This window comes from Anomalospiza imberbis, chromosome 8 (assembly GCF_031753505.1).
Source record: "Anomalospiza imberbis isolate Cuckoo-Finch-1a 21T00152 chromosome 8, ASM3175350v1, whole genome shotgun sequence".
Lineage (NCBI taxonomy): Eukaryota > Metazoa > Chordata > Aves > Passeriformes > Viduidae > Anomalospiza > Anomalospiza imberbis.
In genome coordinates, this window is record NC_089688.1 from 7,069,602 (window position 1) to 7,093,239 (window position 23,638).

Here is a 23,638-nt window from a genome sequence, read left to right on the forward strand (position 1 = left end):
AGTGGTGTAGTGAGATTGGGAACGGGGGTTATGGGCAGTTCACCACAGATTGCTTCTGCTGCTGTTCAGGGAGAAGAGTCCTTCCCCTGCTCCAGCATGGGGTCCCTGTCACAGGAGACACAGACTTCTCCAGTCCTTCCCATGGGCTACAGTTCTCCATGAACTGCTCCAGAGTGGGTACCTTCCCATGCAGTCCCTCAGGAACAGTCTGCTCCATCATGGGTCCCCCACAGGGTCACAGTCCCGGCCAACAAACCTGCTCCAGCGTGGGCTCCTCTCTCCACAGGTCTGCAAGTCCCTCCCGGGAACCTGTTCCAGCGTGGGCTTGCCACAGATTCACAGTGTTCTTTAGGGCATCCCACTGCTCTGGCGTGGGTCTCCATGGGCTGCAGGCTGGTCTCTGCTTCCCTGGGGATTTTCATGGGCTGCTGGGGGACAATCTGCCTTGCCATGGTCTGCACCATGAGCTATAGGCAAATCTGTTCTGGCACCTGGAGCACTTCCTGCCCCTCCTCCTGCACTGACCTTGGTGTCTGCAGAGTGTTTCTCTCACATATTCTCAGTCCTCCCTTCCCTAGCTGCAATTTTTTTTTTTTTTTTTGCACAATAACTTTTTTTTTTCCCTTCTTAAATATGTTATCACAGACCCATTACTGCAATTTCTGAATGGCCTGGCCTTGGCCAGTAGTGAGTCTGTCTTGGAGTTGGCTGACTTTACCTCTGTTGGACATGGGGGAAGCTTCCAGCAGCTGCTCCCTTAAGCCACTCCTGTCCCCTCCCTGCTACCAGAGCCTTGCTACACAGACCCAATGCAATATGTGATCCACATATGTCACAAAACTTCACAGGAAATAATTTCACATGAAAAGCAGCAATGAAGAGCTGTGTTTTCCATGGGTTTGCTCTGGTAGGAATGCATGTCTGCTTAGCACCCATATACAGGCAGATTAGATAAAGAAAGTACAGTAAAGAAATAAACAACAAAATGAGCATTTTTCTGTAGCACTGTTTCTTTAACAACACCCTAAAGCATTTTAATTAAACCATGTTCTGCTCTGAATTATGTCCTACTGCCGCTACTTGTGTTCTGAATATATGTCAGCCCTGCAGTATGTTATTTATTGGTAGTGTAGCAATCCTTACAGATTTCCAGGTGCTGTACATACACAGTGCCCTGGAGTGTTTAAAGTCAGTGGAGGAGTTGTAGCATTCTGTGAGGCTTGAAAATCCTAGAACTGACTCAAAATCTGTTAGTGACTGATTCACTGCTCCTCCTTCTTAAACCAGGCTGCACACGAAGATAACTGCAAAGGCCATCTTTAGCCTAAGGAGTTTATTTGCCTCAGGATCTTTCTGCAGTCAGTGGAGAGTAGAAAAATCCTCATCTGTGTCTCAAAGGGAGTTCATTGTAGGTGCTCGGAGTTGCTCCAGAGGAAATACTTCCTCTTGATTCTACAGGAAGCAGGGGGAGAAAAACCTTCTGAGGCTAAATTTAGTCTTTGTGAATGCCCTCTAAATTGTTCCTGTGTGTGTTTGCGAGAGCCATCTTTGATAACCTGCACTATATTCTGGAGTGAGACATGAGAACAGCAAAAAAATTCAGCAAAACTCTCTCTCCAGGGCTAAGACAAGCTCCTCAGCTCTTTCTCCAAGGTTCAAGGGGCTTAATCTCCACGTGCTGACAGGGACAGGGCTGCCTGCAAAGCAGAACAAGTGTTCATTTATCCAGGCACAGCTGTTGCCTGATGACAGAGGTCTGACAGTGGCTCCTGTGTGATGGAATGTGGGTCTATGTTCAGACTTGTCTGATCACTGTTTATCTGAGGCCTGCTGAACTCACATCAAATGCTCATAATTTCTAAATTCTTTTTCTCTAATTTCCTCTATTTCTTCCATGTTAACTGCTAACCTGATATCTTCCATTAGTTGTTAAAACCAAATTTACTAGGGTTATTTATCTAATTTTTCTTTATAATACCAGTATTTTTATTCTTGATTATCTCTGTTCTTATTTTATCCATTTTCAATCTAACCTCACCTACTCCCACCTGTCTGAAAGCCAGTTTCTGATTAATGTATCGCCACATAAATTCAATTTAGCCATCGACAGTATATTTTTGGGATTGATCACATGACATCCACCTCATTATTTCTGGAAGGAGGAGGGAAAATGAGGTAGAAAGTAGCAAAATAAATTGCTTTCTGTGTTGAAGCAGTTGATTTTAATTAATGAAATTAAATTTTACTTGGTTTGTGTGGCAAAGATTTTGTTGCTACAGGGAGAAGCTGCTGAAGTTTCCCCCAGGTCCGATGGAGCCCATGCCAGCCAGCTCCAAGGTGGACCCACTGCTGGCCAAGGCCAAGCCCACCCACAGTGGTGGCAGCACCTCTGGGAAAACAGATGTAAGAAGAGGGAAAAGACACTGTGCAAGAACGATCAGAAGAGAGGAATATGTGAGAGAAACAACCCAGCAGACACCAGCGTCAGTGGAAAAGGAGGGGGAGGACATGTTCCAAGCTCTGGAGCTGAGATTCCACAGCAGCCTGTGGGAAGGACTCATGTTGAATAAGTTCTACAGGAACTGCCTTCCATGGGACAGACACCATGCTGGAGCAAGGGAAGAATGTGAGCAGTCCTCCCTTGAGAAGGAAGGGGCAGCAGAGGAAATGTGGCACAAACCAACCAAACCCCAAATTCCCCATCCCCCCGTGCCACTGCTTGGGAGGAGATAGAGAAAATCAGGAGTGAAGACGGGGAAGAAAGGGGAGGTGGGAGGAAGGTGTTTTAAGATTTAGTTTTTATTTCCTGTTATCCTACTCTGATTTGATTGGTAATATATTAAGCTAACTTCCCCTAGCTGAGTGCATTTTGCCCATGACAGTAACTGCTGAATGATCTCTCCCTGCCCTGATTTTGACAAACAAGCCTTTCATTACCTTTTCTCTCCCTTACCCAGCTGAGAAGGGCAGTGACAGAGCAGCTTTGGTGGGCACCTGGTACCCAGCCTGGGTCAACTCACCACATACATTTTCTGATCTTTTGTCCTTAGCAAGCTACTTACAGTAGCTGCCAATTGACAAGAAAGTTGTCTGTGTGGATTTTATCAATCTTATAACATATTGCCTGTCATGCTGTGGAAGTAATAGTTTGTACACATAAGTGACAGTAAAGTTTTCCAATACCGTATCGAGCACAGCAACAGAATTAAGGGTATGAGGTGGAGCTATACAGTTTTGTACTTTAAATACCAATCTAGATTAGCCCTACTATTTTGTGTGGGCAATAGCTAGACTACTGCAATTTAATTTCTTCCATTTTTAAAATAGTCATTACATTTTTAAACATATTTTAATAGTGTAGCTCCATCAAATTAATTTAGAGGGTGTACCAGCTTAATTATACACACCCCTACAGCGATATAGCTACAGTTCACAAGAACTAAGGACAACCTTCCCCCTTAATTTCTGTGTACCACCAAACAACTCCTGTCAGGAATGAATTAGACCTGGCATTAAGTCAGTACTGAACCCTGTGTGTGTTTATGGAGGAGAGACAAATGTTCACATATATTAAAATCCCTAGAAACATGTGTTTGCATTCATAAATTTATCAAGTAAAGCTATTCAAAAAAGTCAGATATGACACAGAGTCAGACTAAGGAGAGATTGAAAATGGAAATATTTTATCACTAACCAATGACTATTTTAATTTGTCTAATAGTGCAATGGAAATGAATGCCAAATCCTCCATTCTCTGCAGACAACTTGAGGCCTGAGAAAAAAAAGCTCCATTACTACTTTTTTATCGTTCTTTCTTGAAGTTGAGTAATATACACTATAAACTAGGGGAAAAAATGAGGTATAAGTCAAGCAAAATTCAAGGATTAATGAGATTAGCAGCTATCAGATCCATAGGCTATCTATAAACTGACCACTAATTCTTATGCCCTCAGGTGTTAATTACACAGCTATCACAACACTGAAAATGTGCATGACTGGCCTCTACCTGAATTGCAAACAAACCTTTCCACTCCTGGCACAGGAGCAGTGATGTCTGACAAAAATGTGGCAGCAAATAATTCAGAGACAAAAGACAGAAATGTACTCCACCATGTCTTCAGGGCCTCCTCCCATGCTTAGGGAGGCATGAGGGATGCTCAGTGACAAATAAGAAAAAAATTGGGAAGCCCAGCTGTCAAAGCAGAGGTTGGTCCCCCCACTCCTCTCACCAGAGAGTTCAAAATTGCCTTTACAATTAATACTTGTAGAAAATTATTAAAAAGTGTGCAGTGATCATGATGGCTAAGGTGGGGAGACCCAAGCTCTCTGGGTCTTGGTTCTGTTTTTGTGCAGTGCTTCTGCAGTTGAAATGGTGCCATGCAGCCCTTTTGGGAACAGTTGCTGTCAGGGAGCATTACGAACTCGCAGTCAGTCTGGACAAAGATGCTCATTCCCAAATGCGGCTGTTTGGCTGCAGAAGGCAAATGCCAGGAGTTAACAGGAGTGTCAATAAAGAAACAGGAACAAGCAGTGGGGTTAGACTACAGTCCCTCTGGGGGCTTGAGCACTCATTAAAATGACTGCCTGACAGCGCTGTCTAAATGGAAATATTATGCAAACGATGAATTCATCCCGGAGTAAAATCTCCTTCCTGTATCTTGCTGGCAAAAGCACTTTTCAGGCTGAAATAGATCATGCAACCAGCTTTAGAGAGAACATGTAAATCTTATCCCTATTTTCTCATTTTGGATTTCTCCACCCTCTCGAGGGATGGTGGTCTGAATTCCTTATACTGTCAAACTCCCACTGACCTCAACAGAAACTAGCTCATCTCAAAACACAGCTGAGCAGAGCAGCTAGCTGCCTTTGCTTGAGCCAGCTGTTCCCAAACCGAGGTTGCAATACCACATGCAGCTGCAAGGCAAGCAGTGAGAGCAGGGTCAGTTCTCCAGCCTATTATGCGGTGCTTCCACAGACTGTGGGAGCAAAAGCTTTGCTACAACAATGATCATGGGTATCCTCTTTCACTGCTTTAAAGTTGTTTTCCTCTCTTCGTCCCCCTCAACTACTGATGGAGTCTTATTACTGCTTGATCCAGCTGAACCCTAAGGCAAAGTTTCTAGTACTGGGCACACTCCTGCAGAGAGAGTTTTGTACAAATTATAAAGTCGGGGCATTCAAATACTGCATCAATTCACTTCCCATAGGCTGTCTTCATGAATGCTTATTCATCTTGAAATGATGGTACTCTAAGTCACTTAAGCTCTTAAGCTTTCCAGATCTCATGCCACAACTTCAAGAACAATCAAAAAGAAAAATGCTTGGAAAAGCATAAAAACAAAACCCATAGTCAGAAAAATTTGTTGCTGCAACTTCTGCTAAATAAAGACATCACTCCCTGCACAGATACAGCATAACATGTTCTGCTGTATAGCTCATAACAAAGTTTGATTCAGTCACTTCTGTGACCAAAATATTATTGCTGGTGACAATATGTCACCAAAATATTATTGCTGGTGTCCTCTTTGTTTTGGGACATAGACAAACATAAAAGCCCCTTGGCACACACTTTACAGTCTCTTCTAGAGACTGTAAAGGAGAAGCAAAGAGATGTTCCTCCCACTTTTTTGGGGGAGGGCTGGTGGCTATTTCTGACAATCAGATTTTCATGCTGGCAGACATTTTAAAAATTATTTTTTGTTGTTATTACATGTAGCAGTGTTAGTAGCCTTTACAAAGCACTTTTGTGTTTCAGAGATAACATTACCACACAAACACTGGCTGTGCACTTGCACAAAGGCTAAGCAATACATTTCTTAGCACCTTAAATCATGTCTTCCAGCCCTGCTGGAGATCAGAGGGGCTGGCACAGGGGAGCAACTAAGTGCAAGTCACTTGCAATGTTCTACCTGCTAACTAACAAGCAGACAAGCCCTGGCAGGCTGGCTGAAGCTGCAGGCACACAGCACTTACTATAGCTCATTTCAGAAGTGTAGCACTGCTTTCCTCTCTCTTGTGCCCTCTGCCACATGCCAGCAAGCAAACAGGAGCACGGGAGCAGCTGACCACTTCTGCTGCCAAGGACTGTGTGCGCGCACTGTAACAGCCTGTGCTCGCCAGCACTTCTCAAAGGAAACGAGAAGCCAGTGTTCCTCTCAAGCCTTGGGTGAGGGCAGGGAAGGAAGGGGGAAGGAACTCCCCCCCTTGCTCTTTATCCTGTCGTGGGAGCTAAGCAGAGGCAGCCAGATTTTAGGAAAGTGTGAGAATGTGAGACCATGGCAGGTTGTCCCCTTGCACACAACACAGCAATTGAGGGAGTGCTGTCAGGGCCATGGCACCAGCTCCCCATGCAGAGTTCACATAGTCTGGGAAGGCCAGCAAGGTGGAAGCAGAGGAACCCCTCTGCATCTTGATGCTGTTCCTTCCTGGGGCACAGCACAGTGCCCAGGACAGACAAAGAAGTAAACACAGGGCAGAGGTGCTCTCACAGAGTCACAGAAAATGCTGAGCTGGCAGGGACTCACAAGGATCATCAAGTCCAGCTCCCGGCTCTGCACAAGACTATCCCCACTCTTAAAACCACTTTGCCTTTTTTTTTTTCCCAATGTGCTTTCTCCTACTCACTAAGCTTACCAGTGATTCTCAGGGAAAAGAAAAAAAAAAAAAAAAAGAAAAAACACAATGTGCAAAGAAAACTTGCCATTTCCAGACACCAGCCAGGACATGGTAGTGATGCTCCTCTCCTGTCCCTGACCAGGGACATATAGAGAAACTCTAACTCTGAGGAGTCAGGAGACATCTTCTTGCCATGTACATCCTGACTGAGTGTCCCCTCCCCACACTGCCATAGCACTGGGTCTGGAGGATCACTGAGCAGCAAGAGACTGGTGGAGAGAGTGGACTCCACATATTTCCGTTATTCAGAGACAGTTTATCAATTGTTTGAGGACCTGTCCAGGTCAAGTTTGGTTCTATTTTCAGAGCTGGGTAATGACTGTTGATGACATCTGCCCACGACTGGCAGCACACATTGATGAGTACTGTAAATGACCAGTTTCCATATGTACAGCCACGTGTCTCCTTTCTGCTCCAGGCTGCTGATAAAGATCCACTGGTGGTAGCTGCTGTTTAACATGGTAAATGATTTTGGAGATTACAGTCTTCTCTTGTGTAATCTTCTTACGTAAGGACTGAGAAAGAAAACATGTGAAGTGCAGAATTTGAACATCAAAACAGCAGTGGACCTGGAGCTCAACATCTTGAAAATATTTTCTGACTATTCCAAGTTACTAAAAAGCCAACAGAAATGAAGTTCACCCTCTTATATCGACAATAAACTTAAATAAGAGCTGCACTTCACCATAGAATCTTGTGTGCTAATCCACTACCTAGTACTTAGTTAATCAGATGTTCAGTGAACAATATGGTAGGTAATTAATCAAGTCAATTTTAATCTAAGTAAAAATTAACAAAACTGAACAAAAAAAATTCCAAAAATGGAAATTCAAAAATTTCTCTAAACTGGAGTTTAGAGATTGTGATTGGGTTGTTCCTAGGATAGGTTTAGGTTGGAGAAAAACACATTGCTCTTCCTAACCAGCTACCTCATGGTGAAACACACATTTTGAGACTTTTTGCATGCTGATTTATGGTTTCAAGCCATGATATTCCATTTGGTCTCCTCAAGTGCAATATCAGCAGCTCCTGCTGTGTGTTGCTTGTAGCTCCTTTTGCTCATTCCTCGTAACTTATGCTTGTAGTAACAACAGAGGGATTGGCTTAAAATTATTAAAATCTTGATGGCAGAGAGTGAGGAATGTAAAAAGCAAAACAAGATAAAGAGAGTGGAAAAAAAGTAAAAGTAGCAGGATGGGTGGAAAATACTGAGAGGCTCTTTTGTCCTTTTCATTCCTATCGATTACTGTCTGCTCTGTTCCTTTCTTTATCTTTCTTTGCTGTATCATGTGTCATACTGCAAGCTCTGAGAACACTGTGCTCAGATACAATGGCAAAGAGCCAACCCATGCAAGACCTGAAAATACCAAAGAAATGAACAATGTTCATGGGTGGAGGCTGTTTGCACTAATGTGAGAAATTTCATGTCTACGGAAAAAAGGTCACAATCAGGCGAGGGTCTGCCCTGTCTTCTGAGCATGAGGTATAGAGGGCTCACAGATTTACAGAACTGGAGATGGAAGTTTTTCATTGCTTTTAGATGGGAGTTGTACAAGTTCTTAAGAGAGCTGAGAAAATACTGGAAAAACCCTTCACCAGCATTTGCTCAAACTTTTTAATGAATTCAGTTTAGCTCTGTCCTTCATATACGTTCTAATGAACAAATATGCCGGTGATGAGACTCATAGACAGTGCAATCATGCAGATTATTCAGTGAAGGATTTGGAATAATGTATTGGTAAAGACTGGATTCCTAAAAGACAGAGGCAACTAATGAAATTTCACCTTTTCCCTATTGATGTACTAACAAAAGGCCTTATCCAGAGAGGTTTTTGTCCTATTCTAAAAGCTGTAATTCTGAAATCATTTAATATTAAAATGTTTTTCCTGCTGGACCTGATCAGCCTCTCAAATGGAAAACACAGCCTAAACAAGCATATTTTATCCAGAACTTTTCATTTTTCTTTCCTGTTTGCATTTTTTCCTTAAAATGCAAAATCTTGGTTGATGTACATTTTCTTGACAGTAAGATCAAGACTGAACTCTAGGAAAAAATGGTTAAAACTCCTAACATTGGCTTTACAATGAAAAAACACAGACATAACAAATCCAAACACCATAGATGCAGCCATCTTCTCTTATACCCTGCAAAATGGCTCTGGTAGAGAGAACATCCAAAAAGAGAGAATAAGGAGGAAAAAAACCCAGATGAGGGGAAAATCTATTGCATGTTCTTGTTTCATGGTAGAAACAGAGTAATGACCCATTGATAATCTCTACATCCAGTCAGTTTAGCAAATGAGAGTTTCCTGTGTTTGTTACTGAATGAGAGCAGTAAATGAGAGCAGCCCTGTGCCCACCATGGCTGATGGCACGAGCCCCACTGAGCTCTGTCCCTGCTGCTCTGTGCTGCTGCTGCACACACCAGTGCTGCGAGTCTCCTGCTTTGCTGGGCTGTGCCCACCAAGTGAATCTGTTCGTGTCTCTCACAGGCACTACGTTGGCATCCAAGTTCATCATTCTTGAGACAGACTCCCCAAGATAGTTCTGGAGAGCTGGTAACTAAATCATAGTGTAACATGCTTATCTGGAATTTCTAAAAGAAGTGCTCTTTGTGAGGCAGACAATGATAGCAAAAACAAAACTAAAGCCAAAACCCACAATGTTTTAAAACTATTTTGCTCCCATCACACAGAAACACAGAGCCAGGGGAATTTCAAGAAGCTTTTTGCTCTAATCTATCTTTCCTATTAATTTTCTATAAACTATCTCTGCAATTTTCATAAGGTTCTTCCAGTGCTCCTCCTCCTTCCAGTTGCTGTGTTGTTTTCCATCCTAAGCAGTAAGTTGGCTGTCTGGCTCTCTTCATTCATTGTGACATTAGGTACTTACGCCTAAGGCGCCAATGGCTCTCAAAAGGTTGTGCAGGGTGGCAATGCTTTGATTCAGAAGACAAAATGCATCCAGGCACACAACTCTGAGTTTCACTTATTTCTTGACCTGTGCTGACAATGTGCGCTCTTTTTTTCTCCACTCCTAGGAGGGAGATATTCAGTCATCCAAATATTTGTTTTGGACACAAATAGAGCTTAGTTGCAACATCCACTGAATGTATATGAACTGCAGACCTTATTTATAACTGCTGTGTTCTGTATGTGATTGATTGCCTCCAGGAGGACTCCTCAGATGGAGCTGAGCTGTTTGTGTTGGAGGCAGTGGCTGCAGACCAGTGTCATTTGGTGGTCACCAGATAGCTGAGCTTTCTTAGCGCTCCTATGTACATGCCACAGCATACACTATTATTTTAAAATCACTAATACTTCTTTCTAGAATTCTGAAGGAAGATTTTGTGTCTGGTTCTGCTAAGATTTTGCTTTTCCTTTTGCACTGAGGTCATAGTTCTACTTCTCCTCTCAACCCTGTTTTGCCAAGTTGCCTTTTTAATTCATTCATCTAATAATATAGCATACATAATATAATTATTCTTTATTTATATATAACACCTAAATATTTTCCAAGCAATAGAGGGTAAGGAAAATCATAAGGATGAATCTCTTATGAAGTCATCTAAGATAGAGATTATGTTCTTTCTTCCCAGAGTGACAGCACAAAGTGCACTGACTCCAACATAAGAGATGAAACAGAGAGATTCAGCTCAAATACACTCAGTGGATAAGCAAAAAAGGATTTTCACAGGATAACATTCTAAAAATAGATCTGGATTTTGATGGCACAGTATTTCAACAATATAATAATGATGATAATAATAATAATAATAATAATTACTACTTTATACCTGTTATGACACCATTTCAAGTAATTAAAAAATAATATGCCCTGAAATTATAAACAAATAATTTGGCAATTATCTGGAGGAATGCTTTTAGTGCAGCAAACCCAGAGTAAATTCAAGGCATGAAGTTATGAGAGAGTCTGGGCAGCAGAAGCCCTTCTGCTTTAAGAGATGTACATGTTGATGTCTATCTCTAGACATTGCTTCTAAGCTAACAAATATGTTAAAATAACATGACACCAAAACACAGATTAGGTCAGAAGGGAATGTTGGCAAACACCATCACAACACAGAGATCCTCCAGGGCTCCACTTAAGAGCAAATGGTTCCACACAGCCATGAGTATCCAGTGGGAACTACTGAAAGGATTAATTGTGCCCTACTCAGGTTTCATGTCTCCAGTAAATGTCCTGTTGAGAGTAATAAAATACTGGGTAACAGTAGATTACAACATCAGGAGTTCTGAAAGCATTCAAAGAGTGACACTCCCGAAGAGCCCCTCTTGACACTATACCCAAACTCCACGTAAGAACGGTACTGGTGGCATTTTGGAAAGATGCTGGTACATGATTTAGATGTATTTTTGTATTCTGTGTTTCTACTTCAAAATATTTGAAATGACCATTAAGTTCTGAAAGGATGCACATAAAAAGCTGAAGCTTTTTTCCTCACATTTTGATGATTAGTAAACCACAGTATGATCTTTACATGCTTCCTATTCATCACAAGTCTGAGGAACACAAAATCCTTTAGGAACAGGGAAAAATTACTATGCAATCACAGAAATGGTATGCTCCAAATTAGGTTGATTTATTTGGTTTTTAAATGTGAGAAATATAACTCCATTAGAAAATTGTGTCAACATCCTTAGGAGTAAAAAGGGACACAAATTTAAGTTTTGAATATACCCTTGCAGCATATTTTGTAGGCAAGCAGGCAGAGACTATCTTAGAAATGAAATAAATACTTCTGAAGATGAAAACTTATTAGAAATGATCATCACCTCCAATTCTGTGCACTCAGGAGGGAAATGCAGCTCCCATGCTTTGTCTTGTTAGTGAACAGACCATCATGGGCTGGAGCAGCACAGTCCATGAACAGAAGGACAAAAGCCTTGTGTGCAGTTTAGGTACAAAGGTTGATTATGGACGTCACCTTATCTTGTTGCAAAGAAGCCGCATGCCTGGAGGAGCCTTTCTGCAGCTGCATGTCTCTGTAGTGCCCTAAACGTGTCCTCCAGCAGGCACTGTAGGAACCCATCCCCTTGGGCAGGATGGGATGGGTGACCTGGGCAGCTGCAGGAAGACCTGCTCCACTACAACTAAACAGTAGTTGTCTGCTGCATGTGCTGTGTACAAGTGCTCATTTTAATTAAGGTTTAATCTCCTCAATCTCTACACTAATCCTTGGTTCTCTATAATAATATTCCCACAGAGGACTCCATGGTATTTTCTGGAAACAAACAAGTCTTAGCTGCTGGGTTTGTTCTGGTTTTACAGACTCCTGTGTATCCATCTTCTTTTATATTCTGAGAAATATGTGAGGCAGAAAAAAATATCACTGTTGGAGCATTAATTGGATGATAATGGCAATTTATGGATTCGAGGAGGAGAAAAGGTGCCACTAGAGTGTGTAAAGTGGGCAGCTGTCACAGTAGATTTTGCCAACATTTGTGTCAACGTGGGAGTATAGCAATATGGTAGCTGTTAACGTTGCACTCAATAAATATCTCCCCATATGTGAAGATGTGACTAGCCTTTTGGAGGAAGAAGCTGAGTATTCTCTGTATCTGTGGCAGGATTTTAAGTGTAATCCCAACAAATCTCAGCAAGCCTTCGTGTGTGCTTAAATACTGTACACATAAAATTGCTTTCTTGAAATGTAGTATATAGGGAAGCAATATAATTGAAATAATAATGTAATGATTCAAACATTGAATTATCTGGAGAAAAACAGTGTAATGCTCAACATGGCACTTTTTCTCAGCTGATTCAAGCCTTAAGGAAAAATACACAGGCCTGTTGTCCAGTGCATGTGACTATTTTTGTTACTATGTGACTTGGATTCTGTATTATGTATTTGTGCATCCACAAAAGCATTTTAGTTATTACCAGATTTTTTTGTTGCTGTTAGAAATAGGAAGGACATTAAAATTATTATTTTAGGACCAAGGAAATTGTTTTTGTTACACATGAACTTGTAACTGTTGGAGTTAAACAGCAAAAATTATATGGTAGGTAAAAATGGCACTAGACCTTTTTGGGGTATTTTTCTTCAGCTATTTCTTGCCATGAGGTTTCCTCCTGTGAATTTTCTACAACACTTACACAATGATTCACTAAATTCTTTTAACAGGGAAAAAATCTGGTGTTAGGGTTCTGTCCTCTAATCATGTTCTCTTTTCATTTTGCCATGACATTTCTCTCTGTGATGAGTGTGTCCACCCTTCAAAAGCTTTCTTCCCCCTGCCTCCATCCACTACTGCTATTCTTCTGTCATCCCTACATACCTACTAATTCTGAATAAATCCCACTGCCCCATTCCCTTAGAAGAAAGTTCTATATAATAAAAATGTATCTTGATATCAATAACTGAAACATCATCATTCTAAAGAGTGAAACCCACTGAGATTTTCAAGAATTTTTGCCTGTAAGGCCTCAAAAATCTTGATTTATAGATGCAAGTAAAACAAACAGAACTGTAGCAAATTCAAAATATATACTATATATCAAACTGTCCAAGCAAACCACTTGTAAAATCAACTGGTTACAGAGGTAGAGGAAATTTTCCACTCAGTTTTAATGATGCCCATTCACTCTCCAGCCAGCCAACAAAATGAGGATTCTACCCACAGAACATCACCCATGCATTTATTTTTACATTGACATAAGCATAGATTGTCTTTTATGAAAGGATTTGGGAATGTAAGGTGGTGTAGGAAAAAAGACAGTATTAAAGGACAGTGCTATTTCAAACTAAAATGACAAAATGCCTTACTAACGTGCTTTGGGTACTATGATGGACCAAAATGGTCTTGTATGCATAAGAAATTAAGTTTTATAGTTTCACATGCAAATATAAGAAGGGTCATTTACACTTTCTTACTGAAAAGCTAATGACTTTCACATTTCCTAATAAAACACTTTCAACAAGCCTCATTAATGCAGCTATATACATTCACAGTTATTGGCATAAGCCCACAAAAAGGGGTCTCCACCCTATATCTCAAAACTAAAAACTTGAAATTTATAGCTGTAGAGAAATATCAAACAGCAACACTGCCTCACAGCAAAACCCAAGCATAAAATAGCACCTTCTGAATGGAAATGAAGATCCTGAAATGTTGCTCTGGAAAGTGAGACATCAGCAGGCTGATTTTAGCTGATTTTAGCAGCAGGTGGCCAAGAAAGACTAAGGCAGAGGTGGGTATCATTTTTTCCTGCCAGCATGGGGTCAGCCCATCACAGAGGAGTGAAGAGCTCACGGGGATGGGTCTGGATCTTCCCCAAGAAGGACAGAGGGGTGGGGAACCTGAGCACTCTGCAAAGTCACCACTTCTCTTCCAGTTGGAGAGCAAGACTGTATCGTGTTGCTGCCTCATTTGTATTTACCAAAGAGGTGGAAGAGCAGCCTCATGCTGCCATCACTACACTTGTGGGAGAGCACTGAAACTGAGGGATGAATCTCATACTTGCTCTCTCCTGTGGTGTTCCCAGTGTCCCAAGGAGAGCAGGAATTTGTGCACTTGCACTTTGTTCAGAGGGGGCTGAGATCCATCCCCATGGCTGCTGCTTCCAGCTTGGAAAGCTCTTTTTGAGCAGATCCTGCCTGGTGAGTTAGGCCTGGCTTGTAGCCAGTCCCTGGGTGGAGATCTGTCCTGTGGATGCTGCTGCATGGTTTGTGTGTTTGATAATGACAAGAAAAGGCTGCAGCCACGGCTGTGCTGGCCAGCTGTCCTCAGCCTGCCTTCCAAACACCAAACAAGTCTTGGGAGAAATACCACTAGGGAAATACTGTATAACTGCATTTTGCATAGAGAGTACTCTGCCATGACATAGGCAGTGGTCTTTTCGAAAAGTTTCTTAATCAAGCAGTAAATAATCTTGTATCAAAATAAAGACAGCTGGGACTTAATACCCTACATAACTAACTTTCCAATAAGAATTAAAATGAAGGAAAAAAAAGATCAGTAAATCCAAGCATGCTGACCCATATGAGATACATGAAAATGGAAGGTTATATTTATGAAATTTATAAAGCCAAGTGCTATTTGTTTTATAGTCAACCACTGCTCTGGTGGGGTTTTGAATGTTAAGGGAACTTGAAGCAAAACCACTTCAGCTCCAGAGTAAAAGCACCTATTTCTTAAAATATGTGCCAAAATAAATAGTCTTGCATCCCACCCTGTAGAATAGAGCATTTTGCACATATATAAATATATAAAATTCCACTCAGAAAACAAGCAACAAACAAAAAAAAACAAACAAGTAAACCTTTATCCTTGAGCATCCGTGATAAAAAGACATTCAAGTCCAAGAAAACAAACCATATTTGAGCTTTGTACAAATACCAAAGAGCAGGTCTAACCATCCCTTCAGAAGAGGGCACCATCTCTAACATCTTATTTCCAAATCACATACATGTACTCCCCTCTTCCAAAAATAAATTTTGAAAAGTATTCATTTCATGGAAATAGCCATATTCTTTTAAACAGATGGAAAACCTGATGGAATGGGATGCAGTGAATCCTTTATTTGCTGATTTCAGGAAGAGATATTTCTGATTTTGAAAATTGATTTTAGAGAGTTTTCTGACCTCATGGCTTAGGAGAAGATCAGCAATGTAGAAAAATCAATTGTATGTTGATAAATTCTGGAGATGTGGGAATCAGACAAAAAAATGTAAGTGAAGTATATATCTGAAGAAAAATGCATGTTGCAGTTGTCTTCATCATGTGGGTATTCCCCCTCAACTCCCTCAGTCACTGCATACTCAGGATTGCATCAAGCCCTTAATTTTACCGTAAATTCTCCTTCTGCTCCCCATAGCATCACCACCGCCTAGCTTCCGCATACCTGAGCATCCCATTGAATCTTATTTTCCCTTCAGGCAGTGGGTCAGGTTCTTCCAAGCCCCTCCATCCCAGTTTCTCTGCTCTCTTTAGCCCTGTCTTAGCTGCTCATCTCTCTTCTAGTTCCCTCTCCTCCCTCTGTGCAGTCTCCCTCTGCCCCAGGAGTGCTGTACCTCGTGCACAGGGCGACTGGCTGGGATCCTGGCTTGGGGAGCTGCCTTCACTCACGCTGGAGATAGCAACTTCTCCGTGGGCCCTTCCCGTCACTGAGGGCTCCGCACTGCCCTGCTGGTGCTCCTCCCCCAGCTCCTGCCAGTCCCCTCATTCGGACACAGAGAAGAGAGGTTTTGTTGAAAGTTGTGTTGGGGCCTCATGAGGGAATGGTCCTGCCCACTCTGGCCACTTGCCAGACTCCAAAGACACCTGAAGGGAAGGGTCCTGGGATATTACTGTTCCCGTCCCAAAGTCAGATGGGCACGAGCTTTGAGCCCTGAAGGCACTGTGCCTACCAAAATCCCTTTGCAGCTAGCATTCCTCGTAACCTCCCAGTACCAGAGCTGGGGAGGCTCAGTAGAGGAGAGGAGCACAGCCAGGCTTCCCCTGCTGCCACTGTCATCGCATTTGCATTGCAGGGAGATGATCTGGCTGCCTTTGTGTGGCCCTTTGGCAGGAGCCCAGCAGCATTTCTGTGCCACTGCTCACATTGTACTGCAGGAGTATAAACACAGGCTTGTCCACAGTGCTCTCAACAGCTCTGGAGGAAATCCATGATTGCCCAGTGTCAAATAGGCCAGGGAAGCTGGCCTCTCTGCACACCAGCTACTGTCCTTATCCTAATACCCTGTCTTTTGTAGGAATGTGGAAATTTGCTGGTATCAGAGAAATAGGACAGTATGATGTCACTGTGATAAATATTGTCATTAAGAGCTTGATGCTACAAGATTTTCCTTAATGCTCCACTATTTTGAAAGACTCAGACTGGCCAGTGTTTAACATTTCTCATGACCATGCCAAGGTGCCACAGAGATAAATAACTGAGGTAGAAAATTTATAATGTTTGAGAAGAAAAAAAGAGAGTTGCTAGTGTAAGGAGAAAAATTATTTTGAAACCAGAAAATACTGTCTCAACCAATCCTTTCCCTACACTATAAATATTTAAAAGCATAAACTTTGTTATCAATACTCTACTCCTTCCTGTCCGACTTCACTTTGACAGAGAATAATCCTGGAAGACATAAAGACAAAATCTTTCATCTACCTAGACGTCTTAGTACCCTACTGGCTCAACACTATATATGAACTACTTATATGAGCTACTGGACCATTTTGCTGACTTTGCATGGATTTGTGTGACCACACAAATTTCCAGGCCTGAGAACACAAGAAATAGATCAGAAAAAAATCAGCAAGGTTGGTCCTCTCCAAGCTTTGAGATCTCTAGACTGGAAAAACTTCCAGCTTCCTGAATTTAATGCACGAACTTGCAATCCTCTGGCCTACCTTGCTGATCTTTCTGCCTCCTACAGCCCTAACTGGGCAGGCACTGGTCCAGTCTGCCACAAGCACGGGGTGTCCACCTCCCCCTGGGCCCCACCACGTACATGGCAGCTCATGCTGCTCCTACAGGGAACTCTGGAGAAATTCCAGCAGCTTTAACAGAAGCTGGTGTACATCTTACAGCCCCAGATGATGTGGGTTTTTTTTCCTCTCCGTGTTAGCACTCAGGCAGAGCTGCTTTGCCCACTAGGGAAGCCCTTTCCTGTCTGTAGCACATGTATCTAGGAAAGTGTAGGTGTGCAAGCAGGACCTCCATCTGCTCCCCTTTGCCTGTCCCACAGTGGAGCAGGCAGAGGGGTGAGGCGCACACAGTAACACCCTCAGCTGCTGCTTTACTTGTCTGAATCACAACATGGCATTTCATGAATAACGCCTTTTCCACAAAGCCAAAAGCAGGATTTTGCTGCTGACTTCCCTAACGCTGCAGAGACCAGCCCATTAAACTTTTTGGAAATGCATATAAATTATCTTTATTGCATTAACTTCAATGAAGTTAATGACAAACTTATACCCACTAGGAAACTAATTCTTATGTATTACTGCAGTAATTTACTGGACATTAAAATTTACTGGGCAAAGAACTATAGCTACAAATGTAAATATGAATATGAAAAGAAAAATAATCTCTTTCCTAGAAGCTGTTACCCGATTTCCACAGGACTACAAAAGTCTTCAGGCTACAGACTTTATTCTCTCTACCTTTCACCTGAAATTAATGTTTTAAACAAATGCTATCTTTATAATTTTTTCCTATCCCAATTCAGTTACTATTTCTTGCTCTACATTTAATTTTTAATAATAAATTAAATATGTACTGTGATCAAGAAATTAATTTCCTTTTGAATTACTCAAACATTAAAACTCTGCTTCTGTGGCAAAGAGATGGCACTCTGATGAACAGAGCCATCTACAGAAATCTTTTTGATAATGGTGTCCTTCTTTCAAATCCAAACATCTCCTTGATGTAGAATACAAATTGAGCTCTAGTGTATAAGTCAGCTAGGATTTCAAAGTTGGCCTTTATACTTTGCCATTAATTAATTCCGTCCAAGAAACTCAAACAAAGATACAAACAAAAAAGTTCTCTAAATACATTACATAAGGCATTCAGAATATTCTAATTCATTCCCCTCCAGGAACACAGCAGAGTCAAAGAATAGTGTACACAGCATGTTTGGACTGTATAAAAAGCACTAGAAACTATAAGAATAGTTTAAAACCCATTTATTTAAAGCTCTCCATTATAAGAGCTATTGTAGAGTGTTTGCTAATCAATCTACACTTCTGAGTTCTAAACAATTGCAGGCTTAATGAAGTGTGCTTTTCTTCACTTTCAGATGCAGGAACAAAGTTTCCTATTAAAAGGGAGGAAATGCAAGCAGAAGGTAGAAGACCTCTTCCAAAAATTACTGGAAGTTCTGTGTAATTTAAATATTGGCTAGAAAGTCAGAAATTCTTGTTTGTGATCTGAGAAAGAGACAGTCTTTCCCATTACACCGTATCTACAGTTTTAAGTCAGGTAGAACAAATATTTTCTCTGATACAATGAGGAAAGCCTCCAAAATCAGGGGAAACTCATACAAATTACTTCAATTTTTTTTTAAATCTCATTTTCTTGCAATTATCACAACCTAACTAAAACAGAGGCTGAGAATATGTGTCAGTGGTCAGTCAGAATAGTGAGATCTTCCAAGCTGAGTAATCAAAAATGGTTTGTGCTTAGTAGTAAGTACAACAGCATGAAGTAAGAACAGAGCAGCTATGTCTGCTCAGCCTGAAAGTACATTAAGAGTTTTCTTCTCAGATTCACTTAGTTCAACTTGTATAGAAACACAAGGGAAACTTATCACCTCACACCTTTGGCACAAAACTTAGTAGTATTCATTCACCTGAAAACCAGATCTGTTAGACAGGGGAAGAGGCAGAGTCACAAATGCAATGTCAGAACGTAAAAGAAAAAAGAAAGTGAAAAGAAGGCTTTGTTGTACTCCTCACTAGCCCACAGTATGCAGATGACACCTCCTTCCTTGTCCCTCCTGTGTGACAATTCCTATAAAAGGCCACAGAGCTTAGTTGATACCACAGTGCTATAAGTACCATTAACTTCTAAGAGATTTCCCTTGCCCTTATCTCCTGCTTTTAGCTGATTATTCCCTGGAGCCCAACTCACAAAACATTAGTTTGTAGCATCTCCTTATTCATGCTAGGGTCTTGTATGGTCATTGTTTTTGTGTAGCCCATCTCACTATTTTCTTGTTATCTTATTTACTGTGCAGTGAGACCTAGGAAAGTCCCACACCAAACCAGATACTTTATAGGACTAAATTTCTGACACGTGATTGTGAGCATGCTGCATGAGAAAGCCAATATTTGACATCCTCTTCACTTTTTGTTTTGACACAGACCTACAATAATGGACAATTTTAGCAGTTTTAGGTTACAACAACTTGCATCATTGCCTGAGACTGTCTGAGAAGATGCAGTTCCTGTAAAGGACAGATATCAATTCCAGTGCCTATATGGGCATAGAGAAGCACATATATTTCTATTTTTCTTTGATCATGTTTGATAATAAAGACTATATTTCCATCATGCAAATTTTGAGGGATTTGAAGGTTGTGTTTAGCATGCATTATAATTAGTACAAGCTGTTTAAATATTCATCAATGCTCTTCAGGCACTGAAGCACAGGCACTGAAAGGCAAAAAAATAATTTCGTTTACATATTGTAGGAATCAGCTACTGGGAACAATTTAAATTGAAACCAAGAAAAGACCAATGATTTACCTCTTTCCTCCCTATAATAAATTCCAAATGTCTGTATTCAGTCTTTTTAGTCCACCTGGAAATTGAAGAGACAACCACAACCATATTGAGACATGCCTGAATGCACTGTCTCCCTCAGCGAAATATCCCAAACCCAGAGGAAGCTGATGCCTTCATTCTCAGAGCTTATCTATGTGCAGAGCTTTGTAGTCTCTCATTCAAGAATTTGGATTTTCTCTGAGATATCTGGCTTGGAAATTACTCTGGTGCAATATAATCTCTTTTGTAATGTAATTGGAAAACTTCATATCTTCTTTTAATATTAACATGGGTTTCAGAGGAAAGAGGAAATTCCACTTTTCTAGGGGGAAACAAAGCCCATCTGATCCCACATCTTTGCAATGTACAGACAGATATCCAGGCATGAGGAGCAGGCTTTGCCATTTGTCCACGAAAAGCAGCATTATGTGATGCTCTCTGTATTTTTATTGTGACTACAAGTTACAGACCACATATTCTGGTGTGGTGAGAGATGAATAGTTCCCCAGCACAGCGTGGGATGATGGCCCATTATACAGCTAAGGGTCTGTAAGGAAGGTTTCCATGACAGCATTCTGTGTATCACTGGTATTTTGGAAATAACATTCAGCTTTGATCTCTGACTTCTACAGGTTTTACTGTTCCCATGAAACATTATATTCAAGCAGAAGAAAAAAACCAGGGCTAGCATGAATATTTTACATACAGCCAAGAATGCCTGGAAGTGATATTCCTGTGATAAATTGTAGAGCTAAGTGATAAACCACAGAGTTATTTGTTAAATGCACCTATTAAATATCTTTAATTACCTGTTCTACTCTCTGACCAGTAACCATTCTGTCTTGGGACTTATTTTGAAGTTTTATACTGCTGAACAGATTCAGACAGCTGGTATTTCCAGCCTGCTGTCTACATTAAAATATAGGATTTTTTTTGAAAACGAAAACTGATTCAAAACCCGAGAGAAGTTAGCTTCAATCCTGGGCCAAAAAAGGGGCTTTTCAGTACATTAAAACATGATGGTTTTTAAAGCACAGCATCTTGCTCCACAGAGCTGAGGGTGAGTTTAGCACTGAATGACAGGGGAGAGTTGGGACAGGAAGGGCCTTAAGAATACTTCTCATTCAGGTGTTCATAAAAGTTGTTCCAAGTAAAGTTATAATCTGTTTTGCAGCTGTTTATTCCTCCACATTTGAACAGGGATTTTCCAAGGGGTCTGAAGGAACTAGATGCCCAGTTCCTATTGAATTTCAGTAGCATTCCACCCCTTAACTCCAGTGGGCTGCTCTGAAGGCTATGAGATGTGAAACACAGCCTCTGTAATAAGTTTAAACAAACAGTGGGGATCTGTGATTTTTCAAGAACAAGGCCACAATACAGGTCTTATCTGCAGCACAGGGAAAGGTCCTGTGCAACTTTCTGCTAGTTTGGAAATGGAGACTTTTCTCAATCCACACATGACTCTGCTAAAGCAAAATACACTATCACATCATGCATATCTGTCTCTAAGCATGTACTTATAATTTATATACAATAGAATATCTAATTGGCTGCAATCTGCTTAAGGAGCGTTTCTCTTATCCATTTGAATTTCAAAGCATAGATAAAATTGCAGAAAGGTTTTAATTGTATACAAGATCTGATCTTAGATAAATCATCTACATGGATTCTTCATCTTTTGTGGGCAGCCAGTACTTCTTAATCAATGTAAAAAAGAATTCAATAATAAACACAAACACTGAGCAACAATACAAAAGCATGGATTTTCTAGTACATTTGAACATACGGCACAAAAAAATATCTCTGAGGATAGAGATAGGAAGAGGAGATGTACTGTTTCCAAAAATGCAGCTTTTATCAATCAATTTCCCCACATTTTTTAGAGGATTATGAGTAAACTCTGAAGATGCAGAGAATGAAGTGTACAGAATTCCTGAGATGTAGTCTTATGGACAGAGAAGAGACCTGCTCACATTGTCCATTCCTAAAGTAAATCACAAAGTGTTTCTTTGTATCAATGTCAAGCAGGAGCATGAGCCACTGGTGTCCTACTTTTCTGCATGCTCCTCTATTTCAAGCTCCAAATAAGCCAATAAAATAGACCAGTGAGTGTTTCCATCCTTACAAATGTTTTCAATAGTCCTGCACCCTGTCAGGAAAGCAGTTTTGCTGGGGCATGGCAAGGAAATGAGCCTTTTGCTCCTGTTTTAAAAAATGTACTGATTTAACTTGTGAAAAGGTTGGGTGTAAAGGATTACCTGATATCCTTTGAGAACAGGCAACATGAAATCAGAGCTTCCACAGGAATCAACAAGAGCAAGATGCACTGATGGCATCACAGTTAACCCAGCACAGCAATTTGCACTGAGTCATGGTACTGCCTAATGATTAACGCAGTAAGAATTTGTGCGAGAGACCAGGGCTAGGAGAAAGTCTAAAGCCCTTAGCACAATCCTAGCAGTGAGGGTACTACATGTGATAGAAATTTGTTGCTTCTCTAAATTTACAGTAAAGGAAGGGATGAGATAGAGTCCTGAGGCAAAACACAGAGATGAAGCAGGGAGAGGCTAAGTTTATTGCACCAACCTATTTCATCCAATGCTAGAGGAAAGCAATGCTTAATCTTCTTCAGGGCTGTGTAGCATGCTCAAGAGAGACACTTGCCTCTGGTAGTTTCCTTCAAAAGGAAAGGTTGTTGTTCTGAATTTGTAGCCAGCTCTGCTCAGCTATTCACCTGCTTTCTACCCACAAGTCTCAACTTAAAGACTTGTTTCATGTTCCTTGAGAAGGTCTTAGCTTAGAGCATGGTGCTAATAATAGCAAGGCTGTGGGTTCAATCCCTGTATAGACCATTCACTTTAGAGTTGGACTTGATCCTTGTGGGTCCCTTCCAACTCAGAATATTCTGTGTTTCTGTGATTTGGAGAAGTTTGGTCTGGGAAGAGGCAGTCTTCAATTTCTGAGGAATGCTAGTAGTTACAAGAAGTGATGGTAAATTACTTGATGGGATGCACCAGGAATCTATGTAATTGCATGTAGGGCTGTTCATTGCTACCTCAGCTCATTTATGAGGTCCAAGCAGCACTCACTTCCATAAGAAAGGTTTGTTACTTTACAAAAAAAGAGAAAATTAGGAGAGGAAAAAAAGTGCTGCTCAACCACTGTCTTCCCTATTTTTCTCACCTGGCTTTTGTTTATTCTTTGACAGTGTTCCCTATTCTCATCTTAAGTACAAGACAGCCAGGTTGAAGAGGACATGCCTGTAAGCATTTGCAGACTGTTTGGGATACAGAAGCTGGAGAATTTCCCAGGTAAGCAGGCACTCTGAACCCACAGAGAGGGCTGGCACTTTGCCCTGCATCCCCAGCTCCAGAGACCCTCTTCACACAGAAGGGGGTGTGTTACATGCCCCACAAGTCTGACAACTGGCTCCTCTCTGTTCCAGTCTTCTTGGCAACATCACTTTGGAAAACACATTGTACAAACTGTGGTATGACAATCAAGCAAACCTACAGTCAAGGGCAAAGCAACACCATGTCAATAGTGAGTTTTGATGATAAGGTATCCCCAACCCAGACAATCTGGATATGTAATCTGCTCAAGCTAAAGTCAAAAAATAAAAATGAAGTATGAATTAACAAGCTGTGAAGGAAGCCAAAGAGGAATTTTGACTCTCTGCCTTTCTTGATCTCTTGGCAGCTGACAAGCTTTTGAGCTGGCAGAGGCTGCCTTACCGA

General features: G+C 41.2%; 1 protein-coding gene and 1 long non-coding RNA gene across 6 annotated transcripts in view; both read right to left on the reverse strand.

Annotated features, from left to right (window-relative positions):
- PHYHIPL (phytanoyl-CoA 2-hydroxylase interacting protein like) overlaps positions 1-23,638 on the reverse strand; it is a 127,757-nt gene that overhangs the window by 39,354 nt on the left and 64,765 nt on the right. The window contains exon 1 of one of the 5 annotated variants that reach the window (XM_068197166.1): positions 15,713-15,846. The exons of 2 other annotated variants lie outside the window; for them this stretch is intronic. Coding sequence is in view for 1 of the 3 variants with exons in the window: in XM_068197163.1 (XP_068053264.1) it covers positions 257-464 (208 nt within the window). In the remaining 2 variants the exon portion in view is untranslated. Of the gene's footprint in view, positions 1-256; positions 501-525; positions 570-15,712; positions 15,847-23,638 lie in introns of those variants that run through there. 2 more of the 5 variants (XM_068197167.1, XM_068197163.1) reach the window with 2 other exon arrangements.
- On the reverse strand, positions 1,302-4,546 carry LOC137477864 (uncharacterized). The gene is made up of 2 exons (XR_011001233.1): positions 4,024-4,546; positions 1,302-1,697 (listed from the first exon to the last, which is right to left on the reverse strand). It is a non-coding gene; the product is annotated as an uncharacterized lncRNA (long non-coding RNA).